At 45.1% G+C, this 14,899-nt stretch overlaps 1 protein-coding gene and 1 long non-coding RNA gene across 2 annotated transcripts; both read right to left on the reverse strand.

Annotated features, from left to right (window-relative positions):
• Nucleotides 1-1,884: 1,884 nt before the first annotated feature.
• LOC125508295 (uncharacterized) lies at nucleotides 1,885-7,372 on the reverse strand. The gene is made up of 3 exons (XM_048672952.2): nucleotides 7,194-7,372; nucleotides 4,547-4,703; nucleotides 1,885-2,061 (listed from the first exon to the last, which is right to left on the reverse strand). Exons 1-3 carry the CDS (start codon nucleotides 7,194-7,196, stop codon nucleotides 2,015-2,017), a joined length of 207 nt encoding a protein of 68 aa, XP_048528909.1. The 5' UTR covers nucleotides 7,197-7,372; the 3' UTR covers nucleotides 1,885-2,014.
• On the reverse strand, nucleotides 3,417-4,540 carry LOC147970671 (uncharacterized). Its single transcript, XR_015604232.1, has 2 exons — nucleotides 3,648-4,540; nucleotides 3,417-3,518 (listed from the first exon to the last, which is right to left on the reverse strand). It is a non-coding gene; the product is annotated as an uncharacterized LOC147970671 (long non-coding RNA).
• Nucleotides 7,373-14,899: the final 7,527 nt, after the last annotated feature.

The following is a 14,899-nucleotide window of genomic DNA, read 5'->3' on the forward strand; positions in this document are numbered from 1 at the left end:
GATCGGGTCTTCCCGAGAGAAGAAATATCCTTCGTTGACCGTGAGAGCTTGTGATGGGCTAAGTTGGGACACCCCTGCAGAGTATAAACTTTCGAGAGCCGTGCCCGCAGTTATGTGGCAGATGAAAATTTGTTAATGTCCGATTGTAGAGAATTTGACACTTGACTTAATGAAAACGCATCAACCGCGTGTGTAGTCGTGATGGTCTCTTTTCGGCGAAGTCCAGGAAGAGAACACGGTCTTGTGTTATGCTTGAACGTAACTAGTTTCAGGATCACTTCTTGATCTCTTCTAGCTTCTCGATCGTTGCGTTGCTTCTCTTCTCGCTCTTATTTGCGTAAGTTGGCCACCATATATGCTTAGTGTTTGCTGCAGCTCCACCTCACTACCCTTTCCTACCCATAAGCTTAAATAGTCTTGATCTCACGGGTGTGAGATTGCTGAGTCCTCGTGACTCACAGATACTTGCAAACAGTTGCAGTGTCGATGATATCAGTGCACGTGACGCAATCAAACTCAAGTAGGAGCTTGATGAAGATCTTGATCGATGTTTTTTTGTCTCTTTCGGTTGATCAGTAGTGGAGCCCAATTGGGATGATCGGGGATCTAGCATTTGGGGTTGTCTTCTTTTATTTTGGTTCCGTAGTCGGACCTTGATTGTACTCTGAATGATGTATGTTTAACTTGTTATTTGTGTGAAGTGACGATTGTAAGCCAACTCTTTATTTCTTTCTTATTCAGTACATGAGATTGTGTGATGATTACCCCATTTGCGACTAAACCACCATGCGGTTATGTCTCTAAGTCGTGTCTCGACACGTGGGAGTTATAGCCACATTGTGGGTGTTTCACCAACGTTGATGATGTTGTATCAGACGTGGGCAACAAGGGAGGAGGTGGAGTGGTGTTCAGGGACCATCAAGGAGCCTTCAGAGGTGCACTGTGTCAACACTTCCCTGCGATCACCAACCCATAACTTTCTGAGATTCTAGCTTCCAAACGTCCGGTCCAGGTTGCATCGGAACTGAGGATTCAGAAGCTCCATCTCACGTATGGTTTGGTCGTAGTGCGCATGTGCCTAGATGCTAGTACAAGGCATAGTTGAGTGTGATGGGAACTAGGACGAACATGGAGGGAAGGATGTGTGCAACAACATCAAAGCACGCAGACAATAGAGTAGAGTGATGAGCTTGGACTGGGGAAGTGTAGACGCTAATAACATAAAGGCGCCTTATGAATCCTCTCAAGGTATATGTTAAACACGATCAATTAACTACTATTCGAACCCCCTCCCCATATGAGAGCATGTTATTCAAGTCATTAACTGGTATGTACAGTTAATTTATCTTTTATTTAGACAATACAGTTAATTTATCTAACAAGCCGAATTATCAGTTGTCAGGCCGAATCTCTGGCTAGGCTAATTAACTGCTAGGCATTTTCCAACCCAAAATCTGGCCCCTTTGTACCTGCTTTTCAATGTGCAGGTTTATGGCCTTCCAGATCTGCTGCAACATCATCAAAGCATCAAGGCAACAATTTCCCTTGTTGCTATGTAGTATAGGATTGCATATTTAGACACTTAGTACATTACATGCTCCTATATAGCCTAGGACATACATATATGACCCTAGTTAACCTTCCATAAATGGGTTACCGATAAATTCAGTTAAATGGCCAACTCACCGATTAATCTCTACTCAACACACAACCGATAGGGTACCAATTACTGATATTCTGAACATTGTCTAAGTGTCATCACAAATAAAGAAAAACAAATTATTACCTTGGATATTTGAAGTTTTATATAATTTTAAAGTTTCAACTTGCACCATTTAGTTTCTAGTTTAGACTAGGTCCTTAGTAACAGGAGGTAAACATGACTGAACAAGATTTAAATCTCTACATAACATCATCAGGGTCGAAGTTTGATACAGGGTACAGATATGATATTGCCTCCCAATCACATGGATAATAAATCTCTGATAATGATAGTCTTGTTTTTAGCTCGATATTAAGCCATCCCACCACTAGTAGCTGTCCTGATAATCTGAAACAAGGCTGCAAAGAACCAATTGTGCAGGGAGTCAGATTTCCTACTGTTTATTTAGATCATTAGCTTCTCATCTTACTAAAAAAAGGCACGATGCTGAAAGGGTAAATCAGGTGCAGTTTCCATTTCCCTTGGTATATATGCTCAAAAGTTATATAAAAATCAGATAATCAGAAAGCACCCCAAAATACATAGTGAAATATGTTGAGGATACTATCACTGCTTTTTCCTACACGGCATGGGTTGCAATGAGATCCTGAGACAGAATCTCTAAAACCTGGGATAGAAGAAGGTGTAACTTTAGGAGTTCTTAGGAGGTGTTTGGTTCCAGACTGGTAACGTCAACATAAACGCAATGGGTTTACACCGTTACTGTAAACGGTATGAGCAAAAATTAAAATCTGTTTGGTTATCAGATCAGATGTAAAGGTAAGAGGGAAAGCTGGGAAGAAAACTGGAACCCGTTGGCCATGGCGCAGGGAAGAAAACATGAACCCATCGGCCATGGCGCAGGGGAAAAGCACGGATGGGAAAAAGGAGAACTAAGGCCACCGTCCGCCCACTGCTGCTGGCATGTCTCCGCCGCTGCATGCTCAAGTGGGGAAGATCGAGACATTGGAAACCAGGGCCGGCGGCAACTCGGTGGAGGTTTGGGTGGGAACTGGAGGAAGAGATCTGCGACTTGGAGATCAGGGGCCTCCGCCATTAGCGCCGCAACTCGCGGAGGACTTGTGGGCAGTTAGAATTTCTATGTTGGGGACGGGGGCTCAGTTCGCTCGCCGTAACGTAATTCGTTTCCGCGCGCGCGCGCGGGGGGGGGGGGGGGGGGGGTGTATTGGGCTAAAACTGAGCTGGGATCTGTTTACAGAGAAAGAAAACCAAACACAAGTAATGGTACAAGGTAGCATCGTAATCAGATACCAGACAAAAAACTGCGAACCAAACACCTCCTTAGTGTCAAGGGCAAAGAGCAAAATCAATGCTTGAATGATAAACCAAAATACATGTTATTTCACCTCTGCCTGGGGTGCACAGAATCAAACAGCAGTAAGTTTCTCATGACAGCGGGACTGCTGTCATATCGAGATTTAACATTCCAGGTTTGGTGAGGCCAATCGAATCAAGTACTCAAGGGGCTTGACCTCCTCCTCCTCCTCCTGAGTCTAAGTGTAACAGTCGCAGTGGATCCTTCAGTGATTGCTCATCAGAGCAGATGCGGTGGCGAAACTTGATTTCGAGTTGGGCTCGTAATTTTGTTGAGGATAAGAAATGAACAAAGAAGTTGGGTTCGTTGTTTCGTTGAGGATAAAAAATGAACAAAAGGAGTTGGGCTCGTTATTTTGTTGAGGATAAAAGTTGAACGAAGGAGGGTAATGATATCCTTACTCTGAAACATTACAGGGTCTTCAAGCTGAAGTCGGAGCTTCATAGCCTCAACCAAGCTAGACCATAACCAAATTAGAGCCTAGTTACAACCAACCCTTAATCAGATAAGCGAATTAGGCCACTAATGGGGACCCATTTAAAAGCCTTAGGAAGACTAATTGGTCCTCCCTTATGAAGACACCAACCCATAGGTAGGTGGAGAACTCACTTGGAAAGCTTCATGATGTCTTGAGCGAATACAGATTGTCCATTATAGAGCCACAGTCATGCTTTGCCAGCCTAGAGATGGAAACAACTGATCCCAGGTAGGTCCAACAGGATAGTCATTCCCCTTCTTGAATCATTTGAAGTTTCACTGCAGACTTTTCTCTGAATTCATTTGCATTTCACATTTCAGGACGTCCCTCTGCATCCCGAACTCCAAAATGAGCAAGTCAGAGACTAACTCTATAAAGGACAGCCTGGGATGAATGGTGTACTTTTGCAGCTCTAAAAACAAATGAGAAGGGAACTTCAAGAAATCAGGGGAAGTTGTGGACTGAGTGGAGATGACAAGAGGGCTGCACGAGTTAAGTAAGTGGTAGCAGAGGTTACTGAGTGCCGCAAAGCATCGTGGAATAAGTGGACAAGCAAGCAGTTTCTACCAGCTTGAACTGCTCATAGCTGAGAGCGGATATCTTCTCTGGAGGATTTGCTAATAAAGTACACTACAGCTTAGCTACAGCAACTGTGTCACTCACTGGAGGTTGACAAGTGACAACCCCGACCTAAATTGGCAGTGGGGCAGAGAACACTGGGCTAGTGTGCTGACTGGTCCCTTTTGCCACTATAGAGATGTTTCGAGCAATGGTATGTCTACCAGAACCAATCGCAGGGTTAATCTGGATGGAGGAAGAAAAGGTTCACTGAATAGGGTGTAACTCTTTTAAAGAGCCAGCATGTCATCCATGCTCAACTGTCAGAACTCACAAAAGTTAACTCATTGTTTACAGTAGCTATAGAGACATAGAATATGGTAGATTTGTGCACAAAGAAAAGATGCAGCATAAGGATACCTAAAAGGATCAAACAGAAGGGAGATTAGAAAAGGTTACGTAGGAAGCTCACATGATCCTATGACCACAAAGATGAAGAATCCAAGCACGATAGGTCCAACAGGATAGTCATTCCCCTTCTTCACAGTAGTTTCAGGCACTGAGCCCCTCTTTGTGATGTTCTTCTGAAACTTCGCACTCTTCCTGTCAGCAAGACGCCTTGAAGTAGTCTGCAGAGGAAATGAAACCAATTTAGTATACAGAACATAACAAAATGCCATGGACAGAGATAGCACAAACGCATTTAAATCCCTCAGATAAGATATCTATTTTATTCTTCGAAAACACAATATAGACAAACAAAATATTTGGTTACCAAAAATATATATTCTCATGCAGTTAGCATTAATCAGTTATGACAAGGATCGCACCTAAATCATGTGAAAATTAAATCTTCCTCACGCCCATGATAAATATTAATGATGGTATCAATTACTTAATCAGTATTTTGGAATTGTTCTGCCGATAATGATGATTCGTAAATCATAACACATCATAGAATTTACTGGTTCTCTCTAACTTAACTATTCAATTTTCACATTAACGGTTGAAAACTATTATTACCACAAATTAGCATCATTGGCTTGGCCAGCCTGACCAACTAACTCCACTTTTGTTGATAGCCTTTTATGCTTGCTTCTTTCAAAAAACGTAATGGGTTCATTCACAAGTAAAAAGCAAAACAAGCATCAGAAGGGGGGGAAAGCTACTTATTGTGGATTTTTGCTAAACTCGTAACGTAACTAGAATAGTTAAGTCTCTTTTGGACAAGCAGAACAAGCATATAGAATTGGTTTACTGGCTTGCTTGAAGAGCTTTAATTGCACCCCTAGTTACGCAGAAGTGCAAGCACAGAAGCGGATGACCGGACCTTACCAACATACTCAAAAATATATTCTATACTGGGGTCTGTGCTCCAACCGACCTTAAAATGCTCATAAACAGCTCTTCCCCTAAATCAAACGGTGGTAGCTCAACAGCAAGTAGAGCCCTAACAGAGGTAGTAGATGGTAGTTACCAAAGCAGGGCATCAATTAGCAAGATCAATTTATTGCAGATTCGCAACTGCAGCACAGCATGAGACATTCAGAAAGCAACGAGCTGTAGACTCAAGGCAAAAGCATCAGGAGCCACAAGTACCCAGGCATGTCCAAGAACAAGAGTTAACAAACACGATGTTTATTTAGCATTTAAAAGGTTGATGAACCATTATCCTTCAGACTGGCAAAGATTCATATTCAACAGGTTGCATAGGCATTGGTATTAACAAAAAATTCTTATTAAACAACCCAAAAAATAACCCCAGCTCCTATTTCACTTCCTAACAGTAAGCAACAAAGCCAACAATAAAATAATTCAATCCTTACAATGAGCATCTTACGTAAAATACATGTTATAATCGTAGTACTGAAATGCTGAAGCTAAAAATTCATAATGCTTATTTCTTGAGCTTAATGGTCAATATAACAGGACTCGATACTGGACTAGTTTTTCAATAGACTACATACATAAGCGGGAGTTCTGAGAAAGCACTTGCAGAAGACTGGCTCTGATGAGAAAGCAATATACTCGGTAAAAAGATGGTCAATACTACTGCCTCCGTTCCTAAATATTCCCTCTCTAAACTAATATAAGAGCATCTAGATCACTATTTTAGTGCTCTAAACGCTCTTATATTAGTTTACGGAGGGAGTATAAGTCTTCCTAGAAATTTCAATATGAACTACATACGGATGTATATAGACGTATTTTAGAGTGTAGATTCACCTATTTTGCTCCATATGTAGTCCATATTGGAATCTCTAAAAGGACTTATATTTAGGTACTGAGGGAGTATATGTTAGATCGCCATTTATTTTTCAGTCTTTGTACGGTTCAAAATTCAAAATCATCAGCATCGTTGGGTCTAAAGGAGAGAAAAAGGAGATTGTGGGTGAAAAAAAAATCTTAAGAGTTACTCCTCCGTCCGAAAATACTTGTCATCAAAATGGATAAAAAGGGATGTATCTAGAACTAAAATACGTCTAGATACATCCCCTTTTATTCATTTTGATTGATGACAAGTATTTTCGGACGGAGGGAGTATTTCAGTGGGCATTTAGTTAGAACGCACATGTTCTCTTCACCATTACACCCAATGGACTAGGCAACATTCATGCCAACGTATCAATGTCCAGCTTTGCAAGAAAACAGATAGTACACGTGCTAGTGCACTAATCAGGGCTAAAATCTGTGCGTTAAAAATAGCAAACCACCTACAGATCCACCATAATTTTAGGATTATTGATCCATATCTGCGTCGAAAACTAACCTGAAGTATGAAAATCTATGATCTTTATCCAAGGTAAATATGCCCTAACCGAAACTCGCAGATCATCACAGCACAGAGCCACGCGGATCGATCACCGAAAACCGCAGCCAAAAATTCCCAAATCAACGCCCTACTGATGCCCCGTCCCGGAAGCCAGATCTCGGTAGGTTCGATCGAAACACCCCTACCCCGCATCGCCTAGTATCAATCGAAATCGATTGCTTATGCATGCATATCAAGTACCACAAGGGGAATATGAGAACCCGGCGCAAATCCTCAAGACGCGAGCAGAATGAGGAGATCGCACAGACCGCTGCGCGGACAAGACATAAATCTTTGATGCCCTTACCATCCTTGCTTGGCGGGGCAGGGGAGCTCGCCTGAGACGATGTAGGCAGCCGCGGGGTCGCAGCAGATGCCGGAGGAGAAGTGGGAGATGCCGGATGCGGGATCAGGGGCGAAAGACAGGGGGTTTGTAAAAAGATCCTCTCACGACCCGAAGATTTCCTTTCTGGGCCTGCTGGAGTGACCCTGCCGGCCCAATTTACCTGCTGACGGCTTCAGTTTCTGTTTCCGGTTATACCGTCTCTCTAACCATCCAATTGCTCTGCTTTCCTCACTTTTTTCGTTCAAAATTCTTGTTGGGATGCTACTCTTCTTTTGGCTAAGGCTTGACGTGGTCCTCCGCAACGGCATGATCGGGTGAGAAAAGATGATGACTTTAGCAATTCAAACCTAGCGGCGCTTTTTATATAGTATACATCTGTTCATATAAAGAAGAGGTAATAGCACTCCAGATACATGAACTTGCAGGGAATGTGATGATTTAGTCCAAAAGTTGCAAAAGTGAACTAAGGCCTTCCAAAACTTGCACCCCTATGTGATGTTTTGGTTCAAAGCGAATGACAGCGCGACAAGTGGCAGTTCAAAGCTTGGACCGGTCAGCACTGGCATTTTTGCACAAAGGCCTATGTTGTTCTGTCGAATGAATCCGCACTACCCACACCTGAATTAAATTCATTTGACTCCTGTTGAGATCTGCAGGTTATTAAGCAACAATAAGAAATGTAGGAGAATACTATTGTGAGCAATGACATGTCTAAATAACCATGGTGAGCAGAATACAAGAATTTTCAAAAGATGAAAACAAGTGGCAAAGGAAGTCCACATTAAAATAGACCATACTCGACAATAGGAGGCGGCACAAAGAAAGGCCCGCATCTTTTCCTCCTCTCTCTCTCGCTTCGCTCTCTCTGCACGCGACGCGCCGACGAGGCGAACAATCGGCGTTGGCGGACTGCTCGCTGGAGTGATGCATGCATGGAAAAATCACCGAGGCCGTTGAAACTGCAGCGCGGTTCCCCCGCCGCCCCGCAGTGCAACGAGCTCCGATCCGTCAAAAAGGATGCCTTTTTCTTCTATTCATCACACAACAAGATCACATCGCGGACGAGCTTCTTCCCAAATTCCGTCACCAGCCATGCATGTTTTGCACGTGAGCTCTTGCTTTCCATCTAACGTCGCACACGCAACTAATAAGGGAACCGCTCATCGCCATTGCTCACTCCGCGTTGGCGTGGCCATGCATGCTCCGGCGATGACACGAAGCCCCACAACCGGCCTGTTGTGTCATGCGTGCATATCGCGCATCCGGCGTGGGAGCTGAGCATGCACGGGCGGCGCTCCAATGTCCCCTCCTCCCTGGAGGCGAGGTCCAGGAGCGGCCGTAGCCCCGCCGACCAACTCCTCCTCATGTTGGCGCCGGTGAGGACCAAGGAGAAGGACCAGGTGTGTCCACCGGCGCTGAAGGAGCTGGACCTGACGATGGTGGAGCAAGATTTGTTAGCGACATACGCTGCCGAGATGGTTCCGCTGGCTGTAGCCGGCGATGTCAGTCAAACTGGTGCATGCCACGGATGAGCTTCGTCCTTTGCGTCCTCGATCTGCGGCTCTGACGCCATGGCCGGGACATCCAGCTTCTCGATCGCTAGATGCATGAGAGGATGTGTGACGCCCCCGATTCAATCATACACTAGTCATACATGCAAACATGTACGATCAAGATCAGGAACTCACGGGAAGATATGACAACACAACTCTAAAAACAAATAAGTCATACAAGCATCATATTACAAGCCAGGGGCCTCGAGGGCTCGAATACAAGTGCTCGATCATAAACAAGTCAGCGGAAGCAACAATATCTGAGTGCAGACATTAAGTTGAACAAGTTTGCCTTAAGAAGGCTAGCACAAAAGTAGCAACGATCGAAAAGGCGAGGCCTCCTGCCTGGGACCTCCTAACTACTCCTCGAAGCCGAACTCCACGTAGAATCATCCTCGGGATCCTATGGCTCCTGGACTCCATCATATGATTGCAATAACCGAGAAAAGGAGGAAAAGAAGTAGCAAAGCAACCGTGAGTACTCATCCAAAGTGCTCACAAGCAAGGATCTACACTACATATGCATTGGTATCAATGAAAGGGGTAGTATATGTGGACTAGACTGCAGAATGCCAGAATAAGAGGGGGACAGCTAGTCCTATTGAAGACTACGCTTCTGGCAACCTCCATCTGGAAGCATGTAGAAGAGAGTAGCAAGAGCAGCATCAAGGAACATCGCATAGCATAATCCTACCTGACGATCCTCTCCTCGTCGCCCTGTGAGAGAGCAATCACCGGGTTGTATCTGGCACTTGAAAGGGTGTGTTTAATTAAGTATCTGGTTCTAGGTGTCATAATGTCGGAATACAACTCTGGCTCGTCCTTTTACCAAGGGACACGGCTATTCGAATAGATAAACTTTCCTGTAGGGGTGCACCACATTACCCAACACGCTCGATCCCTCTGGCCGGACACACTTTCCTAGGTCATGCCCGGCCTCGGAAGATCAACACGTTGCAGCCCCACCTAGACTCAACAGAGAGGTCAGCATGCTGGTCTAAATCCTAAGCACGTAGGGGTCTGGGCCCATCGCCCATTGCACTCATGCATGTTGCGAGGGCGGCCGGAAGCAGACCTAGCCTGTTTAATACAAGCGCAGGCTTACGGTCCAATCCGCCGCGCGCCGCTCAACCACTGACGTCAAAAAGAGCTTTGGCTGATACCACGACGTTGAGTGCCCATAACTGTTCCCGCGTAGTTGGTTAGTGCGTATAGGCCAGTGGCTAGACTCAGATCAAGTATCCAGATCTCGTTAAGCGTGTTATTAGAAGTATCCGCGGACGCCGACCAGGGACGAGGCCCACCTGTCTCCTAGGTGGTCGCAACCTGCCCTGTCGCTCCGCCACAAAGTAACCATCAGGGGGTTGCCGGGAACCCAGGCCCACCACTACCTGGGTGGAACCACTTGCCCTTTTAGCCATCATCTCCGAATCATCAGCATAAGTATGTAATAGTATAGTATATACCCGTGATCACCTCCCGGGTGATCACGACCCAGTAATATAGCATGGCAGACAGACAAGAGTGTAGGGCCACTGATGATAAACTAGCATCCTATACTAAGCATTTAGGATTGCAGGTAAAGGTAACAACAGAAGTAACAAGGACAGGCTATGCAACAAAATACGTCCATCCGAAAGTAGTAACAACTACACCACTCTAATGCAAACAGTAGAGGGAAAGAGTAGGCAATGTCGGGATGAACATGGGGGCTTGCCTGGAAGCTCTGTTGTACAGGAAGAAGGGTCGTCCGTGACGTAGTCGATCAGGGGGTATCGGCGGCGGTCTCGAGGTCTACCGGAAAGAAGTAACGAAGGGGGAACACAAATAAATAATATAGCAATCAAAGAAACACAAAAGCATAACATAGCAATACGCGGTGCTAGGGGTGACCTAACAAGTAGTAGGCGATACCGGCGAAGGGGGGAAATATCCGGGAAAGTATTCCCGGTGTTTGACGTTTTCGGAAAAACGATCCGGAGGGGGATTATTGCATGTTCGCTGTGCTAGGGATGTGTGGCGGACGAACATACTGCATTTCCAGATTCGTCACGTTTTTGTTGGGGATCGTAGCAGAAATTCAAAATTTTCTACGCATCACCAAGATCAATCTATGGAGTAATCTAGCAACGAGGGGAAGGAGAGTGCATCTACATACCCTTGTAGATCGCTAAGCGGAAGCGTTCAAGTGAACGGGGTTGATGGAGTCGTACTCGTCGTGATCCAAATCACCGACGATCCTAGTGCCGAACGAACGGCACCTCCGCGTTCAACACACGTGCAGCCCGGTGACGTCTCCTACGCCTTGATCCAGCAAGGGGAGAAGGAGAGGTTGGGAAAGACTCCATCCAGCAACAGCACGATGGCGTGGTGGTGGTGGAGGAGCGCGGGACTCCAGCGGGGCTTCGCCAAGCACTACGAGAGACGAGGAGGGAGAGGGGTAGGGCTGCGCCAACAGGGGAGGAACTTCATGTGTTGGGCTGCCCCTTTGCCTCCACTATATATAGGGGAAGAGGGAGGGCTGCGCCCCCACCTAGGGTTTCCTCCCTAGGGGTGGCGGCAGCCCTAGATCCCATCTAGGGTGGCGGCCACAAGGGGGAGAGGGGGAGGCGCACCTGAGGTGGGCCTTAGGGCCCATCTGCCCTAGGGTTTGCCCCCTTCCCCTCTTGGAGGCGCCTTGGGCCTTGGTGGGAGGCGCCCCAGCCCACCTAGGGGCCGGTCCCTTCCCACTGTTGGCCCATGTAGGCCTCCGGGGCTGGTGGCCCCACCTGGTGGACCCCCGGACCCCTCCGGTGGTCCCGGTACACTACCGGTGATGCCCGGAACACTTCCGGTGGCCAAAACCATACTTCCTATATATTAATCTTTACCTCCGGACCATTCCGGAACTCCTCGTGACGTCCGGGATCTCATTCGGGACTCCGAACAACATTCGGTAACCACGTACATACTTTCCCTATAACCCTAGCGTCATCGAACCTTAAGTGTGTAGACCCTACGGGTTCGGGAGTCATGCAGACATGGCCGAGACAACTCTCCGGTCAATAACCAACAGCGGGATCTGGATACCCATGTTGGCTCCCACATGCTCCACGATGATCTTATCGGATGAACCACGATGTCAAGGATTTAATCAATCCTGTATACAATTCCCTTTGTCCAGCGGTATTGTACTTGCCTGAGATTCGATCGTCGGTATCCGATACCTTGTTCAATCTCGTTACCGGCAAGTCTCTTTACTCGTTCCATAACACATCATCCCGTGATCAACTCCTTGGTCACATTGTGCACATTATGATGATGTCCTACCGAGTGGGCCCAGAGATACCTCTCCGTTTACACGGAGTGACAAATCCCAGTCTCAATTCGTGCCAACCCAACAGACACTTTTGGATATACCTGTAGTGTACCTTTATAGCCACCCAGTTATGTTGTGACGTTTGGCACACCCAAAGCACTCCTACGGTATCCGGGAGTTGCACAATCTCATGGTCTAAGGAAATGATACTTGACATTAGAAAAGCTTTAGCAAACGAACTACACGATCTTGTGCTAGGCTTAGGATTGGGTCTTGTCCATCACATCATTCTCCTAATGATGTGATCCCATTATCAACGACATCCAATGTCCATGGTCAGGAAACCGTAACCATCTATTGATCAACGAGCTAGTCAACTAGAGGCTTACTAGGGACATGGTGTTGTCTATGTATCCACACATGTATCTGAGTTTCCTATCAATACAATTCTAGCATGGATAATGAACGATTATCATGAACAATGAAATATAATAATAACTAATTTATTATTGCCTCTAGGGCATATTTCCATCAGTCTCCCACTTGCACTAGAGTCAATAATCCAGTTCACATCGCCATGTGATTAACACTCACAGGTCACATCGCCATGTGACCAACATCCAAGAGTCTACTAGACTCAATGATCTAGTTCACATCACTATGTGATAAACACTCAAAGAGTTCTGGGTTTGATCATGTTATGCTTGTGAGAGAGGTTGTAGTCAATGGGTCTTGCCATATTCAGATCCCTATGTATTTCGCAAAACTTTATATTGTAGGTGTTGCTACTACATTCCACTTGGAGCTATTCCAAATTATTGCTCCATTATACGTATCCGGTATCTCTACTCAGAGCTATCCGGATAGGTGTTAAGCTTGCATCGACGTAACTCTTTATGTCAAACTCTTTATCACCTCCATAACCGAGAAACATTTCCTTTGTACCCTCTTGCCAGACATGTGGCAAGGCACACATCAGGTGCGGTACTCAGCATGGCATACCGTATAGAGCCTATGACAAGATCATAGGGGACGAACTTCGTCCTTCCTCTTTCTTCTGCCATGGTCAATCTTCGAGTCTTACTCAACTTCACACCTTACAACTCAGGTAAGAACCCCTTCTTTGACTGATCTATTTTGAACTCCTTCAAAAACATGTCAAGGTGTGCGTTCTTTGAAAGTATCATCAGGCGTCTTGATCTATCTCTATAGATCTTGATGCCCAATATGTAAGCAGCTTTATCCAGGTCTTCCTTTGAAAATCACTCTTCAAACAACCGTTTATACTTTCCAGAAATTCTACATTATTTCGGATCAACAATATGTCATCCACATATACTTATCAGAAATGTTGTAGTGCTCCCACTCACTTTCTTGTAAATACAAGTTTCTAGCAAACATTGTATAAACCTAAAAGGTTTGATCACTCCATCAAAGCATATATTCCGATTCCGAGATGCTTGCTCTAGTCCATAGAAGGATTGCTGGAGCCAGCATACCTTTTAGCATCCTTAGGATCGACAAAACCTTTTATTGTATCACATACAACTTTTCTTATGAAAACTGGTAAGAAAACTTGTTTTGACATCCATCTGTAAGATTTCATAATCGAAAAATACAGCTAATGCTAACATGATTCCGACGGACTTAAGCATCGCTACGGGTGAGAAATTCTCATCGTAGTCAACTCCTTGAACTTGTGAAAAGATTCTTTCCCACAAGCCGAGCTTCATAGATGGTAACATTACCGCCCACGTCCGTCTTCTTCTTAAAGATCCATTTATCTCAATGGCTTGCCGATCATCGGGCAAGTCCACCAAAGTCCATACTTTGTTCTGATATATGGATCCTATCTCGGATTTCATGGCTTCTAACCATTTGTCGGAATATGGGCCCACCATCGCTTCTCCATAGATCATAGGTTCATTGTTGTCTAACAACATGATATCTAAGACAGGATTACCGTACCACTTAGGAGTAGTACATATCATTGTCGACCTACGAGGTTCGATAGCAACTTGATCTGAAGCTTCATGATCACTATCATTAACTTCCTATTCAACAGACGCAGGTGCCACAGAAAACATCTTTCTGTGTTGCATCACTCTCTGGTTGAAGTAAAGGTTCGACAACCTCATCAAGTTCTATCTTCCTCCCACTCAATTCTTTCGAGAGAAACTCCTTCTCGAGAAAGGACCCGTTCTTAGCGACAAACAATTTGCCCTCGGATCTAAGATCGAAGGTATACCCAACTGTCACCTTTGGGTATTCTATGAAGATGTGTTTGTCCACTTTTGGGTTCAAGCTTATCCGGCTGAAGCCTTAAGCATCGCAGCCCCAAACATTAAGAAACGACAACTTTGGTTTCTTGCCAAACCAATGTTCACACGACGTCGTTTCAACAGACTTAGATGGTGTCCTATCTAAAGTGAATGTAGCTGTCTCTAACGCATAACCTCAAAATGAAAACGGTAGATTGGTAAGAGACATCATAGATCGCACCATATCTCATAGGGTTCGATTACGATGTCCGGACACACCATTACCTTGTGGTGTTCCAAGTGGCTTCAACTATGAAACAATTCCACAATGTCTTAAGTGATTGCCAAACTCATAACTCAGAAAATCCCCTTTTGATCAGATCGTAGGAACATGATCTTATTGTTATGATGATTCTTAACTTCACTCTGAAAACGCTTGAACTTTTCAAACGTTTCAAACTTGTGCTTCATTAAGTAGATATACCTATATCTACCCAAATCGTCAGTGAAGATGAGAAAATAGAGATATCCACCACACGCTTCAATTCTCATTGG

This window comes from Triticum urartu, chromosome 5A (genome assembly GCF_056163025.1).
Source record: "Triticum urartu cultivar PI428250 chromosome 5A, HENAU_Tu73, whole genome shotgun sequence".
Classification (NCBI taxonomy): domain Eukaryota; kingdom Viridiplantae; phylum Streptophyta; class Magnoliopsida; order Poales; family Poaceae; genus Triticum; species Triticum urartu.

Coding starts and splice junctions, on each gene's coding strand:
- LOC125508295 (XM_048672952.2), bottom strand. Junction 2,062..4,546: donor CTTTGTGGTCATAGGATCAT/GTGAGCTTCCTA, acceptor GGTTCTTTGCAG/CCTTGTTTCAGATTATCAGG.